At 37.9% G+C, this 25,892-nt stretch overlaps 1 protein-coding gene across 11 annotated transcripts; it reads left to right on the plus strand.

Annotated features, from left to right (window-relative positions):
- Nucleotides 1-1,761: 1,761 nt before the first annotated feature.
- Nucleotides 1,762-24,111, plus strand: LOC136568530 (heterogeneous nuclear ribonucleoprotein K). 11 transcript variants are annotated; one of them, XM_066568550.1, is made up of 15 exons: nt 1,762-1,893; nt 4,730-4,804; nt 5,668-5,765; nt 7,329-7,385; nt 8,819-8,862; nt 9,810-9,882; nt 10,464-10,577; nt 11,593-11,721; nt 12,220-12,527; nt 12,847-12,901; nt 19,447-19,497; nt 21,342-21,363; nt 21,438-21,520; nt 21,962-22,131; nt 22,903-24,111. In XM_066568550.1, the coding sequence occupies exons 2-15, from the start codon at nt 4,756-4,758 to the stop codon at nt 22,934-22,936; spliced, it is 1,287 nt and encodes a 428-aa protein (XP_066424647.1). In that variant the 5' UTR covers nt 1,762-1,893; nt 4,730-4,755; the 3' UTR covers nt 22,937-24,111. The 11 variants fall into 11 exon arrangements, with proteins under 11 accessions (XP_066424647.1, XP_066424642.1, XP_066424646.1 ...); XM_066568545.1 differs by having other exon boundaries at nt 4,730-4,803; nt 5,655-5,765; XM_066568549.1 differs by lacking the exon at nt 1,762-1,893 and adding an exon at nt 2,079-2,173.
- Nucleotides 24,112-25,892: the final 1,781 nt, after the last annotated feature.

Here is a 25,892-nt window from a genome sequence, read left to right on the forward strand (position 1 = left end):
GCTACCTCTTAAAAATCAGCTAAATAATCATCCTTGAAAAAAGTGTAAGAATTACCTGATTTGTTTTTTATTGTTTCCTGACAGTCCCTTAACCCAGATCACCAGTCAAGAAGATAGAGGATTTTGCAGAATAAGAGTGATACATGAATATTTTAAATCAAGCCCAAAAAGTTCAAAAGTTTATTTCAATATTCTCACCATAAGAAACAAATTCCTACCTGCTAAGACATCTCTCACTTTTCCACTAACATTTGAGAGAAAAAAGGCATACCACTTAACTTTAAAATTTAATTTTCAATAGTCTTTCAGGGAAAATTTTGCCATAAATATTTCCCAATGCATAATCTACAAGTTTGTGCATGTTATTTATTCAAACAATTCTTCAATTGTTCTAGATGCCTTGCATCTGTATCCTGTAGAATTAATACAGTGGCTTTAGACTGAAAAAGGATTCAACTCCATAGTCATCAGAGACCTATCAGTCATCCTTGACATTTCTCTAAACCATGCTTAAGCTTTGGATGTGAAATGGTATCTTTTTCAACATATTCCTTTCAGGCAGTGAAAATCTAATTAAACGTGTTTGAACATCATCAGCAAAATCTACTTTGAGATAAACTGAACCATCAGAAATTTTTGTGTTTATACCCCTGGACTCATTGCTGTTTGTGAGGTTTCTATTAAGACTTAAAATAAAACATCTAACTTTCAGAATTAGAAATTATTCTCTCATTTCATTAGCACTGTGAAGAGCACAAGTGAGAAGCCTCATTTACAATATGAACAGGCTGGGGTCTGTATTTGTATCATAGAGGTAATTTTTACACTTTAATCACGTTAAAGCTTTGGCACTGATAACAGAAGGCTAGCCTGATCTATCAATGTTATCTAGAGACCCAGTCCAGGATTTGGCTATAATAGCACCAAATTTTGGTGGCCATTGTCTCAAGAACATCAGTGGTTAATATGCTCTAAGTTCTTGATAGTTTTGAAAGCATCTATGCACATTTAAATTGTATAACTTCACTTGGAACCTATTTATCCCCTAAAGGGGGATGACCAAGGAACTCAACCTCCCTACAGAATTACACCAAAGAAAAATTACTATAAGAAAAGTAAAAAACCACAAAGTTTTTGTGTTCTGACATTATAACCTGCAGCTAAAAAAAAAAATACCCTGCCTTTAAGTTTGCCCCAAAACTCTACCACTTGGAAAAAACGGTATAGTTACTTACAGGAAATAACCCATTTGTTTACTCATTTCGATAAGTTTCTCATGTCGTCCATGCAGTCCTTAGCCTGTCACCAGCTTGGCGCTTCTACCCTGTGCCAAGACCCCCGGGGGCGGTAAGGCCAGCTGTCACGCCGCATCCCGGCGGACACCGACTAGCTGCAGTGGATAGCGATGGATTCTAAGACGAGGTGGCCCGGCCCACCAGAGTCACATTAAGGACGACACATGCCTCCCTACTCCTCAAACAGGCTGACCAGAACCCAAGCCCCTTTCCCCACACCCTACCCTCAGCCGAACCACCCCATACACTTATCTAAGGCAGGGGCGGTGCCGAACGAGCGGGCAGGCAGAACCAGCGGGGCAGCCTGCTTCCCCTCACCTGAGTTGTAGGTGGGAAGAAAGACAAGAATACACCTACCCTCTGTACACAACCCCAAAAACACCGCGCAACTCAACAGCCAATAGGAGGCGTGGCGCCACGTGCGGCTTTAAGCATCGCAAGAACACTGCCCCGCCTCCTCCAGTACTAAGGAACAAGCACAAGACGGAGTTTTCGCGGACGCCATTTTTTTCAAAAAAACCTCTGCGGTCGCTCTCCTTCGCTGCCTTCTATTGTCTCCACTGTTCTTGCCACACTTCTCGTGGCCCCCGTCAAGCAGGTAAAACAAACAAACCACCTAGGCACACTGCAGCAGTGTAGGGTGGATAGTGCTCTTCTCGTGATTACTTAGGCCTTTCTCTCCGTGGTCCACACGGAGGGCGGGGCGAACTAGAGGCCATCCCTGCCCTGATGGGCAGCTGCCTTACCCAACGGGGCCGCAGTGGGTCTCCCATAGGGGGAGGAGACGAGGTGGTTGGGCCAGTCATTTGGCGGTGCTGGTGGATGTGTGTTGGTAATAGGAGTTGCTCGCCTGTCTCTCCTGTACGTGGTGGGTGCAGGTAAGCGCGGTTCAGAGGGGGTGTTGCTTGCACTGGGGGTGGGGTAGGGAGGATGGGTTAAGCCGGCTTGAAGGAAACTAAGCTGTTGATCGCACCCCTCCCAACCCTGTTGTGTGACACAAAAACACGGGCGGCCTGTCGCTGCCGGGCCCCAGGATTTTCTTGGACTCTTGCAGAAACTGCGCGGGGCGGCGGAATTGAGTAGGTCTGGGGACTGCTGCGTGGAGAAGGAGGGGGCCAGGAGTGATGACTCCTCAGCTATTGTGGAGTGGTTTTGTGTAACCTGCGGACCCAAGGGTCTCCCTCTACCCTAAGGGAAGGGTGAAAAGGATGATTTGTGTCTCACTCGTCGCGCTTCGGTGGCCTTAGTGCGAGCACGGCGGCCCAACTGGTGCCGTTCCCGGAGTGGCGATGTGGTGGAGGCTGGTCGCACTAGCGGGTGCGTGCTAAGGCTGGGGGGGGCGGTCGCCGCCCTTTTCTGGCACCTACCTAGGGTAGCTGTGGATGGGGCGAGTTTTTGGTAATTATGGTGGGCAGAGAGGAAGACGAGGGCACTCTGCTGCGGCCTGTGCGGCAGCAGCCGTGTCAAAACGATTGGGGAGCGTTCTGTAGCAGAGCCTGCTTTTAGGGGCCATGCCAGAGTTCTCGTGGCAGGGCTGTTGCGCTCTGTTGGCTCTGCTTGAGCTGGGGTGAGGGCCTCTGAGTGCCTCCTTTGTGTCTCTCTGGTCGGAGTGGGGGAAATCTTGTGACCGCGTGGTGGTGGTTTTTCGGCTCACGGCTCCGCCTAGCAGTGGGTAGGCGCTATCACAGCGGCCGCCATTTCTGCTGGTCCCCGCCACCGCGGAGGTGGGTCTCGGACTGTGGGGGTTATGTAACGGCGCCTTTCCCCCTCCCACCTAGGGCGCGAGCTGGGATTTCGAGCGCTCGGCGGCTGGCTGGTTTTAAAAGCTGTGCGAGGGGTAAAGGTGAACGTCAGCCTGAGCAGATTGGCGCGTGGGCTGTGGAAGGGGAGGCGTCCGGGCGGGAATGGCCCTTAGTCCCGGAGGGAGCGGGGGAGAGGCACACCGTCATCTCCCAACCCTCTACTCATGTCCATGACTGCTTTATTCTTTAGATGTTTTTAAAAATTTTTGCGTTAGCCAATTTAATCCTGCAAACTCGATTTGCACAAAAGAGCACAGCAACTAGTCGAGAGCATCTTGTCCTGAACAGTATATTACATTTCTTCCCCCGGCAGCTCTAGAATTTTTGGGAGAGTCGTAAATAGAATGGGGTCTGGAAGGGTTAGCCATTTGAACCTGGTGAAATTTCTCTTCCTGCCCCCATCCCTGCGTTCTAGCAGCGTCTGTTTCGACACTTGGCTATTCTTTAGGCGATGCTTTTTCTATTAGCCCAAATTAGGGGCCTGGAAATACTGGCATATGCTGGGGAGGTGGTGTCTCAGCAGCGACTGTAAAAGAGTGCATACCTACCGGCAGTGCTTGCTGTTAGCCTGCAAAAATAGGGTAACTTACAAATGAACGGATAATAAAAAGGATGCTTTAAAAAATTAAAGATACCTCACTTTTTCTTTGTGGATATGTATATTAACCATTTGTTCAGGCTGTGAAAGTTGAGCAATAAAATCTAAAGGAAGGAAAATAACGTTCTTTGTTTGGCTGTATCTGTACAAATTAATTTTTTAATAAGGTGAAAAATTATTCTGCCTGACTTCTAATTCTAATTTGTTTTACAAGTATCCTTAAGTCGTGGATTTAGCAAAAGCAGATCTTGTAAGAGATACCTGTTTCACAAAGTCAAAAAAGTTTGTCTGCTTTTGAGATTCTTCATACATGTATGCAGAGGTTATACATGCTAGTGTGCTATTTTTAAGAGAATTTTTCAAGTGTGGTTTGTGTGTAATGTTTTGTTCATCTGTTATATTGATGGAAGGCATGCTTGTAAGTTGATAGAAAACGTCTAATTACCAACATTAATTTTATAACTTTTGGTCTAAATTGCGAACTAAACAATTAGCATATTGAAACATAGCATCTCCTAAAAAGGGAATTCAAGATATGGTATATTACATCCTAAAAGTAGGACCCAGATAATTATTCACTTTAAATATTTGAAAGTCATTGTCAATAAATGTGATTGCTTAAAACTAGCAAATGCTTGAAAATGAGCAAGGTTGAAATAATTCAGAGTGCAATTGTGTGTCTGTAAGCCTTTGTACTTGATTATTATTTCTCCTCTTAGTGATGTGTTTGGTCTTGTTGTTTTTTCATTTATAAAGAAAACCTTTGCAGCAAAATCTCAGGTCAAACCTCATTTTCAGTTGTAGCAAGAATCAGACCTGTAAGTGAACAGAGCCTGATCTATGCTGTTTTCATAGGCTTCTGAAGCAGTAGGGTTTTGATCCTGCCCAGAACAATTGGGTTTGCTCTGCAAGTATATATAAACCTGGTAAACTCTAAAAGCAGGCATTTCTTCTTGCTTTTCCCGTTAGTATGATGTACAATTAACCTTTTCCCCCACAAAATAATGTACTAGCTCTTTTTTATTCTGCAACAGATTTTACCTCCTAAGAATAAAAGGTAATGGAGACTGAACAACAGGAGGAAACCTTTACCAACACAGAGACAAATGGTAAATTTTTTAAAGGACTATTTTATTTTGGGAGGAAGGAAACTTTTTGAGTCTTGATGTTTCTAACTGTTTTGAAATGCTTTAACTGTATCAAATGCTTCATTTAATCTTTTAATTTTTAAATGTCTCATGTGGTTTTATGTAATTTTTGTATCATGAATATGTAATTTTTCTTTGGGAGTATTTTAGTCATGGTATAAGTAACTAAAAGTTATGAGGAAAGATTTGAAAATATTTTGATAGCTAAATGCTCAGTATTTGTATGGACAATGTGATCACATAAAGATACTGTTAGGCATATCTATTACTGTATTTAATTTATAGCGGTTGTTAGTTTGAAGGAATGTATATATATGTGAAATATCTCTAAATATTATCTGAATGAAAAACCTTTTGGACATAATTAGTGAAGAAGAGTTAGAGCATTAGTATTGATTCAGGCCAGTTTTTTAAAGTGACTTTAAATACTGCTTTCCTACTGTTTCACCAGTATTTCAGTATTGGACAAGCTACTTTTAATCTTTTGTGCTTTAAGGTTTTCCCAGTTGTAAAAGAAATACTAAGTAGGTGATGCCGCACTGTTGTAAACAGTGTTATTTTTTCACAAAGTTTGAAAAAATTTGCATTTCAGCTGTAGTTTATAGATTTGAATAAGTCTTCACTTATTAATTGATATGTAGACTGATGAAGTAAAAACCTGTTTCTGTCCTATAGGTGTTCAGGGTAGATGTCAGAAGTTAGCATTGGGCTAATGGGAGGGAATGCTTCACTAGGAATACCGTGCATAACTTGATATACAGTTTTATCATGACTTAGAAAGTTAAATATACATTTGTGTTTTCCCCCTATGGACCTGTCTACAGGCAAACGTCCTGCAGAAGATATGGAAGAAGAACAGGCCTTCAAAAGGTCTCGGAATACAGATGAAATGGTTGAATTGCGCATTTTGCTTCAAAGCAAAGTATGCTCTTAGTATTGCTATGTTACTGCTTATACCATTGCTTAAGACAGTGGTGACAGTGTATGTTTAGAAAGAACTTGTGCTTTATTTAAAATTTATTTAGGAATACTTGTGTGCATGAATGATAGTAGAAGTGTATTGTGATCTTCAGTAATTTTTTTCAAGGGTGAGTCTAACAATCTATGGGACTTCTTTGATTTTAAAAAAATGTACTTATTGAAAAAATAAGGACATAGAAATGATAAGCCGCTTCTCATGTTTGAATAGAACATAGTTGTTTCCAAGGGAATGACTATGTATTAGTCTTTAGAAAGCAAGCAGTTTAAAGAATGATCAGCTTTTAATTGTAAATTAAATATGAGGCAAGATGAGGACTTCCTCAAGATTTTAGTAATTTCTCCAGATTTAATAAATCTATCAGTATCAACAGTAGGAAATATAAGAGTAATGTTTCATGGCTTGCGATTGCTTCATTGACTAGTATAGATAGTAAAACTGCTATTTATGAATCTCCTTTAGTATTTCCAGTTGATGCAGATGTTTGTGCTGTCTGAAGTAATTCAGTCTTTTGTCTTAGGGTAGGGGAATGTTACCTTAAATCTACATGGCATTTCTAATGAATAGTCAAGTTATGTGGAGTGCTGCAAAATATTTTTAGTGCTGTTAGCATCATGTATGAACTGCATAGTAAAAGTAATAATTTTGCACGTAGTTCTTGAAATAGCCTGGTAAAAAATTAGTTTTACGATTTCCCCTCTTGAATATCTTGAGTTTATTCCTCTTGATTTTAGCAACTAGAGATTAGCGATTGTTTATATTGGTTTTACATTCTTCAGACTGTACCTATCTGAGTGATCAGTTTTACATAGGCTTCAATCAAAAGTAGCATTTGCTCAAATGTTTGGAGTGGGAAAGTGAAATTTGCAAACATTAAAAAGTGATCAAATAAACTAGCAAAGCTGTTGACTTATATAACATGCATGGAAACCCGTAAGTTTTTTTTTCAGTCATATTCTAACTATGAGATGGTTGTGCCCTGAGCAACCTGATCTAGCGAGTGGCATCCCTGTCCATGGGGGGGAGGAGGTTGGAACTAGATCATCTTTAAGGTCCCTTCCAACCCAAATCATTCTGTGTTTAAACATGACAGATCCCAGGATAGACCTCTGTGGTACCCCACTTCTTACCAGCCTCTAGGTGCAATAAGATCCATTAACTATTACCAATCATCCAACCAGTTTTTTATTCATCTGCTTGTCCACCTATGATTCCATGAGAATACAGGCAGAATTGCCTAAAAACTTAAATTTAAAATTGAAAAAATATTACTGAGTATTTTTATCTCTGCATTGATTTTTTTTTTTACCTTTTTTTCCTTATGGTAAAACCACATCAGTTTGTTTTGGTTTAATTTGAACCTTTCAAAAGGAAACAAGCCTCACCCCACCCTTAAATGCACCCCACTAGGTAATGCAGAAATAGATACATTGTTCTTAGTCTTTGGTTCAAAAAAACAGTCTGTGCTGTTTTAGCCTAATGTAAATTCTGAAAACTATTTTCCAGAATGCTGGAGCAGTGATTGGAAAAGGTGGCAAAAATATTAAGGCACTTCGTACAGATGTGAGTATACATGAGTTTGAATTGATTTAACACCAATTCTTCCAGGGCACTGCATTGAAAACTTGATTGCATACATTTCTAGAAATTGAGAAATTCAAACCTAGACAACAATAATCTAATAAGCCACTTATAATGATTGTTGGAGAAGATAACTTTAGTTTTTCAATTTGTGTTTTAATTGAAGCCCAGCTCAAGTTATGTGGGAGGAGAGGTTTATATTAAACCTCTTTGCTTTCAAACAGGGTTCCTCTAAATTACACGAGTTAACATCTCTTATTAGAAATATTGGTAAAACTTAAAACCTGTAACTATACTATTTCCCATTTATGTGAATCCATTATAGTGCTATTGAAAACTATCTCTGGTGGCTGGCTTAAGCCAGCGATAAAAGAATTTTTGAGCTTCCTTTAAAAAAAATCCCAAAACATAATGGTCCATCTGTTTTTGCTTTAACAGTGTGGACATAAGGCACAAAACCATTGATGTTAGGGTTGCATGATTTAGGTACAGGTATAGAACAGTAAAGAAGCATTTTATTTTACTTGGAAGAATTTTTAAATGGTCATAGCTTACTTAGCTATTCATATTTTATGTGGGTTGACTCTTGTGATTAGACACACATCCAGTGTGAGTGTTATGTATTTATAAAACTTGGCAATGCTTCTTAAATTCCATTTGTTTACACTCCTGTACTTAGGATCAGCTACAGTTTTTTTCAAGCAAGACTGTGTTCAACACAATATTTGCTAATATATCATCACAGAATCAGTTCCATCTAAGTTCACAAACTATTGCAACTAGAATTGAGGATTAAGCTGAAATGGTCAGGAATCATGCCAACAAACTTTGGCAGCTAGTGGTTTTGTTTGTTTGTTTAAGTAAATAAACACATCCCTTTACTCCAGATAATTTACTGGTCTGGACTACTAACTTTCCCAACTTGCTCAATTTTTCAGTAATATGAATCTCAACAGTTTTTGTGTCTACCTTCATGAGCCAGCCTGCTACTGAAACATTATTGTTAAAAGTAAAATGTAGTTTAGTCAGATAACGTAACTTGTGAAGATCCATACTGTTAAGTCACATTTGATGTAGCAATCCATTATTGTGTTAGTCTTCAAAGCAACTTACACTTGCTTCATTAACTGAAAGTAATAAGTATAGTTTGTATTAAATTAAAATTTATTGCTTTTCCCCCTTTTCCCTCTCCTTGTTTTTTTGGCCATATATCTCCGTTACCCATGTACTGGATCGACTTGCCCCTGCGTTGCCCACCATGACGTTGGCCCATCCGCCCCTGAACGCCCATGTGAAAACCCTGGTTGGCTATGCCCAAAAATGTGCTTGTTGCCAAACGGGTACCATACTTGACAACTACTGATTGAATGCCCATGCCCAATGCCAACATCCACGAACGCCAATGACCAATGCAGTACAATGCCAGTGTTTCAGTCCCAGACAGCAGTGGCCCTGAGCGGTATGTCCCAACAGTTTATGCCTCACTGCCTGATTAGAAAGAGAGAAATGTATTTTATTACCTGCCTTTGATATAAATAGTATCCCCTTATAGACCGTGTATTGTTTTTTTTAAAGTTTGCTGTCTTATTTTCCCCATTAAGTCTTTTTGTCACTGAATTTTACGTGAATTGGCCACCCAAACAATCCACTACTTTTATTTCAATTGAAAGAGCACAGCTTCAAGTGTTGTATATTTACTGTATTATAAATCAAATTGTTTCAGAAGTCTCTTGCTCTGGTCTTTGTGGCCCACCTTTCTCCCCCCAGCATTGTCCATTCATAATTATTTCTGCTGAAATACTAACTCTAGTTCACTTTTCTTCACTTCTCATTTGTGTTATGTTTTTGTTTGTTTGTGGGTTTGGTTTTTTGTTTTGTTTTGGGGTTTTCCCCCTTGTATTTATGTTGCGTTTTTTGCAGAGCCCATTAGTAATCTAATTTCTAACTGGTATCTCAACCTTACTCCAGATATAATGTTGACTACTTACATATCCTCACCTTTTCTATAAAAAGGTGTGCTAGTTTTACCAATGTAATGTTAAGGGTATACTAAATTAGTGGTGGCAGGGAAAATGAATATTCACTCATACTTTAAGTTTTGCGTCAATTTCTTGCCTGGTTAATCTGTCTGAGCCCTTCCAAAAGCTCTCATGAGTTCTCTTGCTCTCTCTGCAAGGCCTGCCTAGCCTTAAATTCTTATATTCATCATGCATATGTATTGGACATAAACAAAGATGCATGTGTTGTAAATCCAGTGAACAGGTTTACTTTAAATGGAGAATATTAATTGTAAGGTCTTCTGTGTAGTCAGTCTTGTTAGAATTTTGTGTATGATTATGAATAATAAACTTATTTCTGCTACTTTCCACCTTCTCTATGTTTTCTAATACTATGGCCTCTTAACAGTATCTTGAGTATAAGTGCAGATACAGAGACAATTGGAGAAATCTTGAAGAAGATTATCCCTACTTTGGAAGAGGTATGTCTCTTAGGTTTGTTTCTTTTTCAGAGGTATAAATTTAGATTTTAAAACAAGATAATTCTAGATGATTGTGTCCTATTTTTAATATATTAAAATAGAAAGTAAAACCTAGCCTTTTTTTGAAAGAAAGACCTATAGCTCTCAATGTATGTGTTGGCATTTTTTTAATAGGGGACAGAGAAAATTTCTTAGAAGAATAATATTTGGAACAGCCTCCTTTCCTTCAAACCACCTGTTTCCTGACTAGTTCCCCATTTAAAGTAGCTCTACTGTAATTTCCATTCTGTCTTTGCATTGTAATCAAGTGTGTTGCGCTGTTGGATATATTAAAATTCTATACAACAGCAATAATCATAAAATAAATAAAGCTAATTTGACATCACCTTGTGTTGAGGCAAATTACTTAAAAATGTGATTTTTTTTTTTTCTAATAGTAAATACAATATTACAGTTCAGCAGTAAATTAAGTCATACCATGCTGTTTGGAGAAAAATCTTAAAGAAATTCAAAATGAGTATTTGTATTTTTCAATTATTTTTTCCCCTGACTAATATTTTATTCTTGTATGCATCTTACAGTACCAGCACTACAAAGGTAGTGACTTTGACTGTGAATTAAGACTTCTAATTCACCAAAGTCTAGCAGGAGGAATTATTGGTGTCAAGGGTGCTAAAATCAAAGAACTCAGAGAGGTACTGTTTCCTATTCTTTTCAGATTCTGCTTTTATTCTATAAACAAATTATTTTTTTGTGTTCATATGCTGTGAGTGTAAGCTTCATCTATGATCTATGAGATCCTTAAGAACATATTTCATACATGAAGTAGCGGTTGGTGATAGAGCCCAGAACTACTTATAAAGCTTTTAAGTGTATTAGCAGTAATCTTTATAAATAAAGGATACTTTTTTAAATTAAAATGCCATTCATCAGGAACTGCTAAATAGGTTATATCGATGGTGTTAGACAAGGAAAACTATTTAGTATCAATAGATCTCCATAAGCTATTTAATGATAATTTAATAGATGCTTGAATATTGTTATAAAAAAGTATAGTGGGGTTTTCTTAGGGTTTTGTTTATTTAGTTTTTGGGTATTTTAACTTTCACTTCCTCAAAGGCCATTTTTTCCTTTGTGAAGGAATGAGGTTTTGTCTTAAAAAGCTAGTGGTCTCTATCAATCTAGAGTGTTCTTTTCTGTCCTTTCCTCACATTGCATCAAAGGCAATTCCAGGTCTGTTTAGGCATAACTTACTATTTGTGTGGAATGAGGGAAAGGCAAGATGAATAGACATAATTCTAGCAACATTGCTGTCTTGCATCCAAAGCATATTTTTATGACATATGAAGGCTTATATAACCTGTAAGGTTATAATGAATATGTGGTCCTTTTGCTTGTATTTGATTAAATAACCATGTAGATAAGCCATAATTAAAAGACTTCAAAAATCTAAATTTTTCACTAGCATTTCATACCAACTGGTGCCATTGCGCGGGTATTAAAAATATAATATTTTAAGATTAAATTTGTTGTAAGAACTTGGAAGCCAAGCATTCACTTAAAGTTACTGGAAGTTGAATGATTTGTTTGACTGTTTCTTTTCAATTGTTTTAGTGTGTGTCTTACCCATTTTGTTTTCAATAAGTTGATAAAATTCTTTAAAATACTTCTATTTGAAAATTTTGGGGTTGCTTTTCTTCTATTCAACAGAATACTCAAACCACCATTAAGCTTTTTCAAGAATGTTGTCCTCATTCCACTGATAGAGTGGTGCTTATTGGTGGAAAACCTGACAGAGTTGTGGAATGTATCAAGATTATCTTGGATCTTATCTCTGAGGTAATGTGTCTTAAACTTATTCTTTCATTGGTATTCATGAAAGTCAAGATGATTTGGCTGGAAAATTATATCTTTCCATTTCTATTTTTAATTCATTGCCTATTCTCCAGTAACAAAATAAGCATTGGACTGTTAGCACCCTTTGAAATTATTCCTGCTTGCTAGAATTGGAGTGTACCTTATTGGAGAGAGAAGACATTTTTGGTACCAAGGGACTTAGTCATGCTTTACATATCCATAAAATAAGAAAATTTAAATTAGGGAGGAAGTGTGAGAAACGTATGTGCCACCCATCGATAACAGCAATTTCTCTATCATAGATTAGCTCTCAGGAAGTATATCACTCCCCCTGCCTTGCTTATGAGTATTGTGAAATAAAGAACATATTCAGCATGTATAAATTCATATTTATATATTTATTATATTAATTTAATGAAATATAGTTGTATCAATGCTAACTGGTGGGAGGGGTGTTATTTTTGTTTTTGTGTGTCTTAGTCTCCAATTAAAGGACGGGCCCAGCCTTATGATCCAAATTTCTATGATGAAACATATGACTATGGTGGCTTCACAATGATGTTTGATGATAGAAGGGGACGTCCAGTAGGCTTTCCCATGCGTGGAAGAGGAGGCTTTGATCGAATGCCTCCTGGTCGTGGGGGACGACCTATGCCTCCATCAAGAAGAGATTATGATGATATGAGCCCTCGCAGAGGACCTCCACCACCTCCGCCAGGCCGTGGTGGCAGAGGTGGCAGCAGAGCTCGTAATCTTCCTCTTCCTCCTCCACCACCTCCTCGTGGCGGGTAAGCTGTTGCATAAATGCATTGTACAAGTTGAGTAACATTTACTGAATTGTGTTCATGTTCCGGGACTTGTTTCACACTCCATATTGCTAGTAGTTATTCAGAAGTGAGTGTGTATTGCACCAGAAGATTTTGAAAGCATTTGAATTTAATTATTTCTACAGTATTATCAGGACTAGTAGTTCTGTAACTTTGTCATTCAGAACTAGGCTAAAGCATTTAGAAATTCATAATTGTGTGCAAATTGTTAAAACTTGAATTAGAATATATAAACTAGTTCATAACATGAGTCATATGCTGCTGCTTTTTCTCATTTTAGAGATCTTATGTCTTATGACCGAAGAGGTAGACCTGGAGACCGTTATGATGGAATGGTAGGAGGCTAAAATTTATTTTGCTTAGTAAATACAGTTAGCACTTTGAGGAAACTTCTTGAATACATACATTTAAGTGTGGAACATGTGTGCCTCTGATAAACTTTGATATCTCCACAATCTTTTGGCCATACAAATGGTCTCCCCAAGAATACAGCTGTTGGAGGTGTAAAGAGTATTTGGGATGTGATCTGCTGTGTGGTTTTAGTTTGTGGGATTTTGTTTGTTTGGTTGGTTGTTTTTCCCTGCCTACCATCAATAATGGAATAGAAAGTTGGTAGAGCACAGTCCCTTCAGGTTTTAATTACACAGACCTTCTTGTAGACTGTTGCTTGTAAATCAGGATGACAGAAATAGAAATTGGTAGGCTGTTCAGATTAAGAAAGCATGTCAGAACAATGTTTTCCAACAAATGTTAACAAAATTTAAGAGAGTGTGAATAATATCTTTAATGGGATCTAGTTGGTCTGACAGATAATTGCTTTTTCAATTCAGTTCTTTATGCCAATTTATGTCTGAAAAAAATCTACTATGATTTCAAATGTTTTGGAGCCAGGACCACTGATAAGATGAATTTCAAATGAAATTAGATACATTTCAACCATGTTGGGTGGTGAGGAGAATTAAAAAATGCGTAAAGATATTCCTCCATGTTGTACTCTGAAATATGACTTCCTGGTAGTAATTTATTGTATCCTCTTTCCTGGGAAGACAAATTCTAGGTATCTCAGAGGTAAACCTCTGGTTAACAATCTCTTTTCTTTTTTTTTTTTTTTTTTTTACCTCTTCTGGCTCTGTTTGGCACATTCTTTAAGATGACAGGTGAGATTAGATTATTTAAAATAAATGGAAGAGAAAGTAGAGGAACTATGAAATGGGCTACCTAAATGAGATTTACACATTGGTGCCTCCTGGGAGGAAGAGGCAATTACTTCCAGTAACACATACTGGAAGAACATATTGAAACAATGTCACAATTGAGGCACCGGAAGCCTAGCAGAATGACTAAAATTAAAGACTTGCATTTAAAATTACTAAAACCAAACAAACCACCCCCACCCTCCCAAAAAAAGAAGTAAACAAACCCACAATAAAACAAACAAACCCACAACATTAAAACCAGCAAGTTGTCTATGCTACTCAGAATCTTAAGAAACTAGGAGTTATGAACTAGACCTCTAAGAGCACTTCTTTGTATTTTCATGTTTTCAAAGCTCGGGTTTTGTGTTTTCTTATTAGCATCTGGTAAAACCAATGTCAGGGCATATAAACAGAGCAATCTGCCCTTCCTTGGGTATGTGGTTGAGAACAGTCTTCAGCTTGGGGCAATAGTGTGTTCTAGTTCTGTTCCATTCCATTTAGAATAGAGAAATCTATTTGAACTCTAGTCTGACTTTGATCAGGTTGACCTTGGCTTTCTTGACACGAGTTTCTACAAATAAATAGGAGTCATCTCTGCTTGCTTGTTTTCCACGTTCTGAAAAGCAATTCTATTTCTTCCTCTTCACAGTGGAGCTGCTCGTGGCTTTGGCTGCTTTATGCATGAGTTTCATAGACAGCCTACAATGAGGACTGCTTTCTGACACAGATCTTATTTAATTTCTACTTTTGGCTAGCCATAATCCCAGTATCCGTAATTGTATAAGCACATGAAAAATCTTTCCATGGATTGTGAGGCTAAAACTGAAAGTGTCATACCAGAAATATAAGGTCTTGAGCTACTATACATTTCACATAGAAACCATTCTGTAGTGAAATGTCGCAGACATCTTTCATGAAAAATCCTTTCTTAGGATTTTTCCTTGTGAGAAGCTGCAGTTTCAGCAACCAAAAGTAAACAATGGTTATCTGCTGCTGTAGAATGCAACAGGTAGACCTGTGATTGGTCTCCTGTGAATGTTTAGATTTCCTGACCACTCATGGCAGAGCTGGCTCTTGCTCTCTGTCTGAGACACAGATCTTTGTTATTCATTCTTGTCTATTCTTAGCTTAGCTAGCTTCTGAAGAAACCTTTTCCTTTCTATTTCTTTTTAGTATAGTCTTAATGTAACATATATCATAAAATAATAAATCAAGCCTTCTGATCATAGAGTCAACATTCTCATCTCTTCTTCATCCTGAAAACCCTTGTGACCACAGTCACAGTGAAACATTTAGAGTAAACTAACATCCTTGTGATTTGTGAAGTAATGCATGGGAAAGGCTAATTTCAGAGAGCAGGACTGCCATTTTACATAAATACATTAAAAGGCAAGAATAGTCTTTTCAGACCAACATCTTGGAGATGTTGAATCTACTGAAATCCTCATTTTCTGCCAGATCTCTTCTCTAAAAATGAGAAAGTTCAGACTTGTAAGATGGTGAACCAAGACTGGATGGTGAAACTTGACTTTTTTAAGATGTAACAAGACTGACAGTCTTGTAAAGTTGAAGATGGGAGGAAAAAATAATTGTGTGTGTGTGTGTGTATATATATATAATTTATTCTGAAGCATTTTACTGGAAAACATACATGCATTGTTTCTCTTATTTACAGTGGTATATATTTTAGGCTGTAAGTACTAAATGCCTATGGGCCATGACAGCTATTTTGATAGCTGAGAAAACACAAATGCATTTCTGCTATTTTTTTAACACCCCCATCCCCATGGGTGCTTTAGATAGACAAATGCACAAAAACATACCAGGGAAAAAATAAGGTGGAGAAGTACATATAAAGCTGTTTAATCCTCCACTTCCCCTTTTTTTTTTTTTTTTTTTGTTATAATGGCCTATGCCTAATGCTTTCAAAGTATTTTTAAATTGGAGTTGAACAAGAGCTAAATCAGTGTCTGTTGTAGCGTATGTTCAGACACCTCATCTGGTTTTTCTCATTCAAATGATTTCTACTGCTAAATCATTATATATATATGTGTGTGTGTGTGTATACATGTGTCTGTATTAGGACTTCAATAAAGGTACATACCCTAAAAAAATATTAAACACACTTTATGTTTTAAGAGACTTGATGTTAAGGAGCACGTCAAAAAAGAGAGAGTGAAGAAAATATGTTTGACACATCTACTTAAATACTAAAATTAACAAAATTTCAATTTTCACTCTTCTGGGCCAAGGAATTTCCCATCAGTTAGTATTGCATGCGTATTTTTCAATTGCATGCAAAAGGCAATAAATTCTTATTAATACTAATCATTTTGTCTTATCCAGTCAGTGTTGTATTTGGTTTTGATTTAATTTGCATTGGTTATCAGTAGTAACTAGCACAAATGAGTCTGTAGAGAAGAAAATTGTATGCACCTAATATTTTAGGAACCATTTTTAAAGGAGCACTTACATTTTCATAGAATCACAGAATATCCTGAGTTAGAAGGGACTCACAATGATCATTGAGTCCAACTCCTGGCTCTGTACAGGAGACCCCAACAATCCCACCCTGTGCCTCAGAGCACTGTCCAAATGCTTCTTGAGCTCTGGCAGCCTTGGGGCTGTGACCAGTGCCCTGGCTTCTAGTTCCCAACCACCCTCTGGGTGAAGAACTTTTCCTGGTATCCTCCCCTGACACAGCTTCGTGCTGTCTTCTTGAGTCCTGTCACTGGTCACCCGAGAAGAGATCAGTGCTGCCCCTCCGCTTCCTCTTTTGAGGAAGATGTAGACTGCAATGAGGTATCACCTCAGTCTTCCCTTCTCCCATGACCTCAGCTGTTCCTCATATGGCTTCCCCTCAAGACCCTTCACCATCTTCATAGTCTGCCTTTGGATGCTCTCTAATAGCTTAATATCTTTCTTCTAGTTTGGCACCCAAAACTTCACACAGGACTCAAGGTGAAGCCACCCCAGTGCAGAGCAGAGCAAGAGAATCACTTCCCTTGACTGGCTGGTGATGCTGGGCCTGATGCATCCCAGGACACAATTGGCCCTCCTGGCTGCCAGGGCACTGCTGCCTCATGTTAAACTTGCCATCAAGCAGGACCCCCAGGTCCCTTTATGTGGTGTTGCTGTCCAACATCTTTTTCCCCAGTCTGTACATCCAGGGTTGTCCCATCCCAGGTTCAGAATCCAGCACTTTCCCTTGTTGTACTTGATATGGTTGGTGATGGCCTCTCATTTGTTGAGGTCTCTCTGCAGGGCCTCCCTGCTTTTAAAGGAGTCAATAGCTCTTCCCACTTAAGTGTTGTTGGCAAAATTACTTAGTATACCTTCAAATCTAGTGTCTGAGTCATTTATGAAGATGTTAAAGAGAGCTGGCCCTAAAATGGAGCCCTGCAGAACCCCACTAGTGACAGGTCAGTAGTCTGATGTCACCCCATTCACTATAACCCTTTGTGCCTGACCTATGAGCCAGTTGTCCACCCATTGCATGACGTTGTTATCCAGCTGGACATTTTGTCCAGAAAGATCCTGAGAGAGACAGTATTGAAAGGTTTACTGAAATCTAAAATGATCACATCAACTGGCTTCCCTTGATCAAGTGGGTGGGTTACCTTGTCAAAAAAGAAATCAAGTTTGTCAAGCAGGACCTTCACCTCATGAAGCTGTGCTAGCTGTGACCAATGACTGCAACATAGACATTATCTATCACGTGTGTTTCAGTAGCTCCCAGAATAATCCTTTCCATAAGTTTACCAGGTACTGAAGTGAGACCGACAGGCCTGTAGTTACCATGGTCATCCTTCTTGCCCTTGAAAATTTGGACAACCATTGCCAGCTTCCAGTCAGCTGGGACCTCTCCAGATTCCCAAGATCATTCAAAAATCATTGAGGGAGGTCTCACAATGACATCAGCCACCTCTTTGGGTACTCTTGCATGAATCCCATCAGGCACCATAGATTTATAGGGATGCACCTGGAGCAGCAGATCCTACTGAACTACAGGGTTAACTGGGAGTTGATCATTCTTGCAGTCACTGTCCTCCAGCTCAGGGTGCTGGGACCTCCTTGGTTTGTCATCCGAGTTGAAGACAGAGGCAAAGAATGCATTAAAGACGTTTGCCTTGTCTCTGTGAGGTGGCCATCTTCATCCTATAACAGGCCAATGTTATTTATGGTCTCCTTTTTGCTACTGATATATTTTGAAAACTTTATTGTCCCCCGCAGTTCCGGCAGCTTCAATTCCAGTTGAGCTTTGGCTGCCCAGATTTTCTCCCTACTGGGGCAAGCAGCATCTCTGTATTCTTCCCATATCACCTGACCTTGCTTCCACTGGGCATACACCTTCCTCTTTTGCCTTAGCTCCAGAAAAAGATCCTTGCTCAGCCAAGCTGGCCTTCTGCCTTGCCTGCTTGACTTCTGACATTTGGGAATTGCCTGTGCCCTTAGGGGGTGGTGCTTAAAAAGTGATCAGCACTAATGGACCCCAGCACCTTCCAAAGCATTTTCCCAGGGGACCTTACTTGTTCCCTGAGCAACTTGAAGCCTCCTCTCCTCATGTCCAGGGTTGAAGTTTTGCTGGCACTTTTTTTCCTCTCACCAGAGATTTTAAACTTGATTGTTTTGTAGTCACTGTGGCCAAGATGGCCACCAATCGCCACTTCACTCTTGGACTCCTCTCTGTTAATGAGCAACAAATCAAGGAAGGCCCCTTTCCTAGTTGGCTCCCCTAGTATCTGTACCATGATGTCATCCAAGTGTTTTTAGGAATCTTCTGGCCCTGGTTGTACCAGCTGTGTGGTGTTCCAGTTAACATCCAGCAAGATGAAGTCCCTCAAAATGTTAAGGGCAGTTGATTTGGAGGTGTCCCTTAGTTCCTTAAAGAATAATTCATCAGTGGTGTCATCCTTTTTTTGGTGTGTCATCCATGTTATGTTGCATGTTTTAACTCAGCAAAGGCCTTTGCCATAATAGTAATTTGAAGTGGATACTACAAATTGTATTTTTATAATTTTGTTGAATTTTTTTCCCAACATTTGTTAAGGAAGACTAAAGGAAAGATATGCTATATATCACACTTTAAAAAAAAAGTAATTGGATTTCCAGTATAATTAGACAGTAGTAGATTATTAGTTTAGCTGTTGGCTGTATGAGGTATATGGAAAATAATAACATATGAGAAGCTGTCTCCTTCCTGCTTGACCTGTTGGTGACACAGAAATATCAATGACAGTTACTTGTTCTATTAAATGCCTTTCCTGTTTTATTTTATGCATAAGAGAAGTAGAAGGTTTTGGTATCTGAGAGTAACATCTTTTACTATATAGTGCAGTTCCAGTACTTAGAGGTAAAAAACCAAATAACCAACTGTTCAAGCTTTGCTCGGCCCTTAACTGTCTGAATCCTTTGTGTAAGAGGAAAATGTGTTTATGCCACAGAAACAAGGGAAAAAGGAAGTGTGACCAGTAACAGTTCCCTAGCAGTGAAAGTAAAAGGGAGTAAATCGTGTAACTGGTCTGTTATTTACTTTTGAGCCTTTGTAGTAGTTTTAAGTAGTGCAGAAAAATGTTTCTTTATATTGCTCTGTGTGTGTTTGCCAAGTTATCTATAAGTCTCCATAACATGGACTTAATTTGGATTCATTTCCTCTTTTTCTTCTATTACATTGTCCCTGGAAGATGATGCAGTGTCATGTAGATGCCTGTGATGACATGCAGCCACCAGAGTTGGTGAGTGTGCTCATGCTTTTATTTGACTAGTTTAAGAATTTATTTTTGAGGAAAATAATTTGAATTGTTTGAGTGATAACTGGAATTTTTTGAGATTGAATGTAGTTAGTGGCAGCTTGCACCTTTGAAAAGTCCCTAAAGCTGTCATTGTAACTCAAGTTATTAGCAGTTTATGTCCTAAACAGTGAATCCTATACAGGCAGTTAATGTTCCTCAATGGAAGCATGTAGCAGCACAGCCAAGAGAAGCTTTTCTGTAGTACTGTCTCTTTTGTACCCTATTTTACTGTTTCTGCTGTAACTTTTGCTGTAATTCTTGCTTTGTCAGCACCCTGTAGATGCATCTATTTAGGACTATGTTTTATTTTAACTTCATCATGTTGTGCTTTCCCCTGTTTCAAATAAGGAATGCTAAAAGTAATTCTTTACTTATAGTTCTGGATAAACTTGTGCATTACCTATCCATATATTTGAAATATTCTATTTGATTTGTGTTTATCAAACTTCTTACTCTTAGAGGGTTTAGGGAGGAAAGTTCAAAGGGTATCAGCAAGTGTTTATGCTCTGTAGAAGATGTTAAAGTGCCACCAAATATTAAATGTTAGTTCCTAGCTTACATAAACATTGCAGTTAGAATTACTCATGTGCTGTCAAATTAATTTGCTGTCTTGTAGTCTGGGGAGGGGAAGCAGCAGAAAGGATGAAGAAAATGATTGTTCATTACAAGTTAGCCCAAAAAAGAGATTCCCTGGGCAAAATATCAGCAGAAATAGGTAGAAGAGTATGTGTGGAATATGCAGCTCTGATCAGTCTCTGAATTAAGTTCTACGCAGTGTCCTTCATTGTTTTGTATTTTGCACTCCACTACAAGCTCTTTTTATATTGTATTATGGTCAGTATTGCTAAGCAATGTGATTGCACAACACAGGTTGCTTAGAAACAAATAACTTTTCTGAATAGCTTCCATTTTGATTTGGCTCTAAAAAGCTGACAGGTGTTTGGTTTTTGTTTTGGAAAAAATTATTGCATTACAACTTCTGCAAACAAGTACTTCACAGATTCCTGTATTTCAGTGTTATCAGTTGAGTTCTAGAGAAGTGTGCACATCTATTTCTGCTTCTATAGGAAGATTAAAATGAATGTGTGTGCATACAAAAGGCATTAGATCAAATTAAGCACTTGATATCAAGTACCAGTCCTAAAAATAAAAAGTCAGGAGTGCTGCAGTACAGTGATTTGGATTTGTTATATGATAGTTTTAGCAGAACAGTAGTAATAAGTGTCATGATTGTCCCTTCTAGGATGCAAAGGATTGTAGTACAGTCTAAATGGAGAGAGACAAGTTATAAAGTTATTAGAGTTGAATTGTTTTTTCCTCAAGATGGAGTAGGAGGGTTGACAGTTACCAGGTAAATGTCTTGTCTCAAACTGAAAATTTATTTTCTCCTGAGCTGTATAGGTAGTAATAATAAGGCTGAACTCTGATCTTTGGATTTGAATACCAGTTTAGTTCAAGGGTCAGGAATAGATCAATATCAAGAGCTGTTTACCAACTGAATTGATAAGGTTGCTTGGTAAATTGGTATGGCTAGATCTTAATGACTTATTCTTAGAGATTTTAACAGAGCTAGCTAAAAGGTTCTTGTGAGATTCCTCCCTGCCCTCTTGTTCCTGGTCTGCCCTCTTCCCCATTTTGTCTTTAATGACACTTAGATTAAGGTTGTGGGTTAGGATTTTTGCATAAAATAAGCTCAAAGTTAACAGTATAATACTTGAGATGGAAACATGTTAATGAATCACTGCTGGTTTCACTATTTAAAGTTTTTCTTTCTCTTTTTCTTATAGTTTGAAGGTGGCTCTGGATATGGTAAGTTTTTATAGAGAACTTTGACATGCACTTCATTTAGTCAGTAAGAGGCTTGATGCATATGTTTAAATCAGACTATTCTTACACAGGGGGCCGTGGTTCATATGGAGATCTTGGTGGACCCATCATCACAACACAAGTAACAATTCCCAAAGATGTAAGTGAAGCTGACTTGCTTTACAATTGTGTTTAAATAAATAAATAAAAAGTCACAGTCTTTTCTTAGGCTATGTAAGTAAATCAGAAGTATTTGGTATGCTTGATAAGTACTTTTAATATAAAGTGAGTGTTTCTAAATCATTGGAAGTTTATTCTTAAGGATGTTTGTTTTGTCTTGACTTTAGAGATTGCACTGAACTATTTTTAATTGTTAATATTCAATAATAGAGATGGTCTATATAACTTGGTTTTACAAACACTTGGTTCTTCCAACTTTATCCCACCTCTGTTTACTAATATACATTACAGCGACTGCTTTGAGGCTGTAAAAGAGCAAGCTTCCATTGAAACTCTTAAAACTAAATGGATGGAAGCTATTTGAACAGTACTGTGCAGAGAAAGTTATATCAAGAAATGAATGCTTTATTTTCTCCCCTAGTTGGCAGGTTCTATTATTGGAAAGGGAGGCCAGAGAATCAAACAAATACGTCATGAGTCAGGAGCTTCAATCAAAATCGATGAACCACTAGAAGGCTCAGAAGATCGAATAATAACTATTACAGGAACGCAGGACCAGATACAAAATGCTCAATATTTACTGCAGAACAGGCAAGTTGAAGCTTAATGCTGTCCTTACTATCATTTTTAAACTGACTTTCCTACTACTACATTCTAAAGCTCTTCTCTGTAATATAGTTTTTAGAAGACAGGATTTAAGTAACTATTGAACCTAACTTCTCTAGTGGTAGGTCTGCCTTGATTCTCTTTTCTCTGTTTTAACGAAAATGAAAATTCCCTCGAAACTAATCTTGATGGAAGACACCTTGGCCAAGCAGTCCTTTCATTTCTCTGGTGAAAATTGCTGCAAAAAAATTACTTGTAATTAATTATATAGAACCTGTAGAAAATATAGAAGATTTCAGTGGATGTTGGTCTAGTTCTGTGTGGAAGACTAGTGATTTTGTTGTTTTTAGATAACCGACAACAAATCACAGTCTGCCATATGGCACAGGCCATGCCTCTACAGGACAAGTTGAAATCAATTGGTGCTGTTATGCAGCATTTCACACCTTGCTGGCATTACTTTCTCTTCTTCTGAATATTAATAGTTTTGGACATAGTTTACCTAGTTTTGCTTTAATAACATGTTGGCTATCATAGCATTTTTTTAATGTTTACTTGAATGTTTGGCTTTAGATTGCTAATATTTAAATGTGCTTTTAAATAATTAAATGCCTATAATTATTAGTCATTACCCTTTCAAAATTATTTACTTTAAATAGTATTGGAAATTTATAGTTTAAGAATGCCATTGTAAATACTGATGTAAGATGTATGGTCAATCATTCTAATACATGCTTTTTTCTTTTTCTTTTATAGTGTGAAGCAGTATGCAGATGTTGAAGGATTCTAATGCAAGATTATTTTTTCTTTTTTATAGTGTGAAGCAGTATTCTGGAAAGTTTTTCTAAGACTAGTGAAGAACTGAAGGAGTCCTGCACCTTTTTTTTTTTTAATATCTGCTTCTGTTTAAATAGCCAACATTCCTCTGCTTCATAGGTGTTCTGCATTTGAGGTGTAGTGGAATCTGCTTTTCGCCAGATGTAATGTTTTAGTTCATTACAAATATTTGGGGTAGGAAAAGGTTGCACAAGACTAACACTGAAATTTTGAAACAGCAGCAGAGTGGATTTTATTTTTGTTCAGTGGTAGTAAATTGTAATGTGTTTTTATTTTTCCTGTAGCTATTGTGAACACCTTGCTTTATGTACACTGTAATTTTTTAAATTTTTTTTGAAGGGGGGAAAGGACTGGTTTGTTCACATGTCCCTGGCATCCTTTGAGGGCAGTGTGCAGAATGTAATGTTCTTTTTTAAGATGTATTTTACAATTTTTAAATAAATTTAGTGAACCTATTATTGGTGGACGTTTTTTAATATATGTAAGGTAATATCTAAAATGAATACACCCTTCCCCCCACCCCCAAGAAAATGCGTAAATGAAAGTTGCTGTTAAGCTTACTCTTCTGCTTCTTTGATATAGATGGGGTTACATGTTTTTGGCAAATTAAAGAAACAGTGTGAAAATTGGCTTGGCTTTTCTAATTGGGGAAAAAAAGTAAAAAAATATTAATGCTTACGTTGTGTGAAATTTGACCTTTTTTCATATTTTTGGCCCTCTGCATTGTATATATATCTATATATAGGTGACAAAAAATATTTTAAAACTGTGATGCCGCTGAGTTAAGTGGGTTAAATAAACCTGGTTCTACACAGATTGCTTAATGCAAATATAGTTAAAAATAGCAGTTGATGAAATTAATGAATTGGTACTTTTCAGAGCTCATTTTTGTCAGATAGAAACTTTTATGAATTGACAAATTGGCAGTATCTAACTTGATTTTCATTGTATACAGACTCAATTTCTTTGGTTTCCCTGTTTCTTGAGTTCCATAGGAAATATTTGTGAGAAATTAAAAAATAATAAAGTACTCCTGGATATTTCATGTAATACCTTGGCATTTGTATTTATAATTTACAAGTTTTATTTTCGCTTCCTAAATAAAAGCAAAAACAAGAGATTCGAGAACTTTGTAAATCTCAGTGTGATTAATCCAGATTAAGTGGATTATTTCACTCTGGGGGGGTTGTATTGTGTCTTGAACTTTTTTTTTTCTTATCTTTTTGAACCATATGGGGTAATTCCTGTCATAAGGAGCTACACTTAAAATATCATAAGAAAGGGCAAGGAGCTAAGAGATTACCTACTTAGCAGAGCTGTAATAAATCCCTAGAAAACACCCAAAACCTGCTTTTTACTAGGGTAAAGGAGTATGGCAGTTTTCTCAGTAAATAAACATACACGTAGAATTGGTATTTCCTTAGGAATGGCTGAACATAAATTAAATGAAGAAATTAGCAACCTAGTAAAAAAGGTCAAACAAAACTGCAAAGTTAAAACAAAATGGGTGCAGGTTTTTTTTCTATGCACTTCTACACTGTGTCTATGGTTTGTGTTTTTAAAATATTTTAGCAGGGAAAAAGCTGCACAAGTCAATATACAGAAGAATGTGTTTTGTTTTTTCTTGTTAATGATCTGCATCTTTTTAGAAGCTAGCCTGTTCTTATAAACAGGTTAAGCACCGCCTCTAGCTTTAGTTGGGTTTTCTTTAAGGTTTCCTTAAAACCAAGCACTTATGTTTTGAGATGAGCGTAAGGGATTCCTACTGTAAAAGGAACTGGGTTTGGGATTTGTCTTACGCCTCTGTCCCCACCCCTCTTTTACCTACTGATTTAGGGCCAAAAAGATGCTTGTTTCTTGAGGAGGACTATGGTGGTGTTCACAGGGGTCCCAGGACAAGGGAAGAGACGAGAATCTTGACTCCATGTTTCAGAAGGCTGATTTATTATTTTATGATATATATTATATGAAAAGAAAATTATATACTAAAACTAAACTAAAAGAATAGAAGAAAGGATTTCATCAGAAGGCTAGCAAGGAATAGAAAAGAATGGAATGATAATCAAATCTTGTGACTGACCAGAGTCCAAGACAGCTGGACTGTGATTTGCCATTAATTAGAAACAACCACATGAGACCAATCAAAGATGCACCTGTTGCATTCCACAGCAGCAGATAATTATTGTATTTCTTTTCCTCTGAGGCCTCTCAGCTTCTCAGGAGAAAAAATCCTAGCAAAAGGATTTTTCATAAAATATGTCCATGACAGAGGACTGCTGGGGTTTTCTGTTAGGAAAGGGATGTAGGGGAATACTGAAAGCACGATAGTCCTTACACTTCTACTTCAAAAATAGTTTAGTAACACTGATTGTAGAAACTGAAACAATTTATTCTTTATGGAGGCCTTTTTTAAAGGCTGACTGTTATGTACAGAAACTGCTGGATTTGAAATGTAGCCCTTAAGGCATGGGTTCTATAGCAGCATTCAGGTCCATGTTTCTGTAGATTGTGTCTGAAGTTAACTTCAAATATCTATGTGCAGAAAATCACACTATGAAAAGCCAGTGTCCATAAAGGAGACAGAGGAGTCCAGCAACTTTATTAGAATAGAGTCCTCTGGGGCACACGTCCGCGGGGTTTTCTCTCTCAAGGGTTTGGAGGGCTCAGCCTCCTTTTACCCTAAACTCCTGGCTGCATGTTGCTCTCTTCCTTTTCCCACTGGCTGAGGTACTAGGAAGGTACAGCCTTCCTGAACTGCCTACCACATATTCCCACCTTAAACATGTCATTTTACCCCAAAGTTCAGAAACTCAGTGTCCTTGGTTTGATAAGGAAGTGAGTTTTTTGGGAGGTTGTGGTCCAACCAATCAGTGCTCAGATTTTAATATTGGCACCTGGTGTGGCCACTG

Source organism: Molothrus aeneus, chromosome W, assembly GCF_037042795.1.
Source record: "Molothrus aeneus isolate 106 chromosome W, BPBGC_Maene_1.0, whole genome shotgun sequence".
Taxonomy (NCBI): domain Eukaryota; kingdom Metazoa; phylum Chordata; class Aves; order Passeriformes; family Icteridae; genus Molothrus; species Molothrus aeneus.

Excerpts from the sequence above, each read along its gene's own strand:
- LOC136568530 (XM_066568545.1), top strand. The coding sequence starts at position 4,756 with ATGGAGACTGAACAACAGGAGGAAACCTTTACCAACACAGAGACAAAT. Across the intron at positions 4,804-5,654 it reads TTACCAACACAGAGACAAAT|GACCTGTCTACAGGCAAACG; the intron begins GGTAAATTTTTT and ends TTTCCCCCTATG. Across the intron at positions 10,578-11,592 it reads AAATCAAAGAACTCAGAGAG|AATACTCAAACCACCATTAA; the intron begins GTACTGTTTCCT and ends TCTATTCAACAG.